General features: G+C 48.3%; 1 protein-coding gene across 1 annotated transcript; it reads left to right on the forward strand.

The window, feature by feature from the left end:
* Positions 1-200: 200 nt before the first annotated feature.
* LOC113208837 (gamma-1-syntrophin-like) lies at positions 201-2,522 on the forward strand (the record flags this gene model as incomplete). The annotated part of the gene is made up of 4 exons (XM_052276926.1): positions 201-429; positions 1,362-1,514; positions 1,599-1,823; positions 2,217-2,522. Coding segments are annotated over 4 exons (913 nt in total), but the record flags the coding sequence as incomplete, so codon positions are not given.
* Between the last annotated feature and the right edge of the window lie 4 nt (positions 2,523-2,526).

The following is a 2,526-nucleotide window of genomic DNA, read 5'->3' on the forward strand; positions in this document are numbered from 1 at the left end:
GGGGGGGCGTGAAAAGACCGGGACGAAAGGGCTAGCGGGCTGAAAGTAGGGAACCGAAGGGGATCCCTCTAGGGAGGGGATAAGAGTTTCAAGCGGGGTGGGTGCCTCAAAGTTTACGAGGCGTGTCGGTCTAGCACCACTCTCCGGATATTGGCCAGTCTCGTCGATCACTATAGCATCAAAGGATGAGGATTGCGAAGGGCAAGCTCCTCATCCCATGCGCCCCGCTCTGCTCGGTCTACAGTGCCGCTGATGATGGCGTACGTGACGCGGTACATCTTCGGCACGGACAAGCTGCGACCCAACTCGTTCGAGGTGCGCGGGCTCAACGGCAGCTCCACGGGCGTGGTGCATGTGGACGACGCACTCGTGCTCAGCCAGTGGCTCAAGCACATTACGGACAACACGGTGGGGCTTACGCACCTGCAGGTAAGATCGCGCGCCAGCCGCGCTGCCACTACCCCGGGCGTCGCCGCTGCTACCCCCTGCCTCTTCTGAGGGGCGGGACCGACACGTCCACAGCAAATCCGTCCACAGAATTTTCGCGATGTGACAACACGTCCATAAGTTTCCATCCAATGGTTTGGACGAAAATTAACAGATGCGTTCGTTACGTCAACAGTGCGGATGTACTTACAAGCCGTGTGATGCTGGTGAAATTAGCTCCACAAAATCTGTTGCTCTTGCAAACGTACTGGTGGATTTTCAGAGCGGGCCAAGGCCAACAGTTATTCATTGGTTCGTTTGATCATTCCCAAGAATAAACGCATGCCCGAATGCCTGTTTCCCCTTAACACTGATCATTCCTAAAGGATGTGAATCCCAGCGGCGACAATTAGCGCCAGATTTTGTGGAGGTATTTTCACCAACCTCAAACGAACGGTTAGTACATCCACGCTTGTGGACGTAATAATCGCAGACGTTAATTAACGTCCAAATCATTGGAAGCATTTTCGCAAAGTGCTTCATTTACGTCCAAACTGAACTCAAATGAGTTCAGACCCAGACAAACTAATTCAGTATCAATGCAATAACAATTCAAACCATTTTACACAAATTCCAAAACAAATTCAAGTCAAGCCAATGCAAAACAAATGTAATCCAACTTAAAGCAAATTCACATAAAGTCAATACGAATTGAAAACCATTTAAAATTAACTCAAGCAAAGTCAAACGAATTCAACATCAATTGAAAGTAATTAAACAAAAATTCAAACCGATCTAACAAAATTCAAGCTAATTGAAAATCAATCGAAACCAATTTAACGATATTCAAGCTAATTCAAAGCAATTCTGACAAATTAAAATACGACATTACGATATTCGTATACCAAATTCATGGTTATTTGGCCTCTCCGCAGATGAAGCTGTACAACCGAACGCTACCCGAGCAGCTAGAGTACATGGGCTGGGTCAACGAGGGCGTCCTCAATAACAACCAGCCGTGGCAGAACTACAAGCCGAGGTTCATGGCACTCAGGGGCACCGATGTTCTCTTTTTCGACACGCCACCGGTGAGTTAAAGGAACTCAATCAATATTGAGTGAAACGCGGTACCCGAAGTAAGTCAAAACCACTGGAAATCTTGTCTTTCTTAGCTGAATGTGGCCGACCTGGATCAGTGTGCGGTCCAATTCAAGGTTTACAACTGCATGTTCCGCGTCATCAAAGACTCTGAGAACGTCGACGAGCGGCAGCACTGCTTCCTCATCCAGACGTCGGGTCACGACAGCCGCTACCTCAGCGTGGAGACGCGGCAAGAGCTGCTGAGGATCGAGAATGCTTGGCACCAGGCCGTCTGCTGCGCCGTCATGAAGCTCGGGGTGAGTGGGGGATTCTCCTTCGCTTCAACACTAGAAACGGAAAGGAACATTTTTTTGTTTCTCACATGGCCTCTCTCTGCACATCCAGAGCAGATAAAAATTTGTTCCTAAGACTGGACATACTGTGTAAGACTCTACACTTTTTGTCGAGTTTTAGGAAAACAATTGTATCCAGTATGGAAGTGCACGAAAATGTTCCGTTTAGTGAGCAGAATATGTGTTATGCCTCCTGAATAACAGCAGTACGCGCGCTGCCTACTATCGCCCCAACCGTAAAGTTCCCGTGGACGAGAGGCAAACCGGCGACAATGTTATGTCGTATCCGACAAACGTTACGTTAAGTTTGTCCAGGACGCCGTACCACTAACCTTAACGTGCTCATATGCCCCACAGAGCAAGACCTTCACAGTGACCACCTCCTCTGGAAAGACCGCCGGTTTGACCCTCGACTGGAACATGGGCTTCGCGCTCTTCGAGCAGGAGAACAAGGCTGCTCTCTGGAAGTACAAGTTTTCGCAGCTCAAGGGATCCTCCGACGACGGCAAGGCCCGCCTCAAGCTACACTTCCAGGAGCCAGACACTAGACTGATCGACACTAAGGTGCTGCTCCCAATAATAGCCATTGCATTTGAAAGTTCTGCGTTCCAAAAAATATTCCAATGTTGCTTTAAAAAAAAACACTTTAATTTCTTTAAAAATAAAC

Source organism: Frankliniella occidentalis, unplaced genomic scaffold (genome assembly GCF_000697945.3).
Source record: "Frankliniella occidentalis isolate FOCC.00 unplaced genomic scaffold, Focc_3.1 Scaffold5058, whole genome shotgun sequence".
NCBI classification, from domain to species: domain Eukaryota; kingdom Metazoa; phylum Arthropoda; class Insecta; order Thysanoptera; family Thripidae; genus Frankliniella; species Frankliniella occidentalis.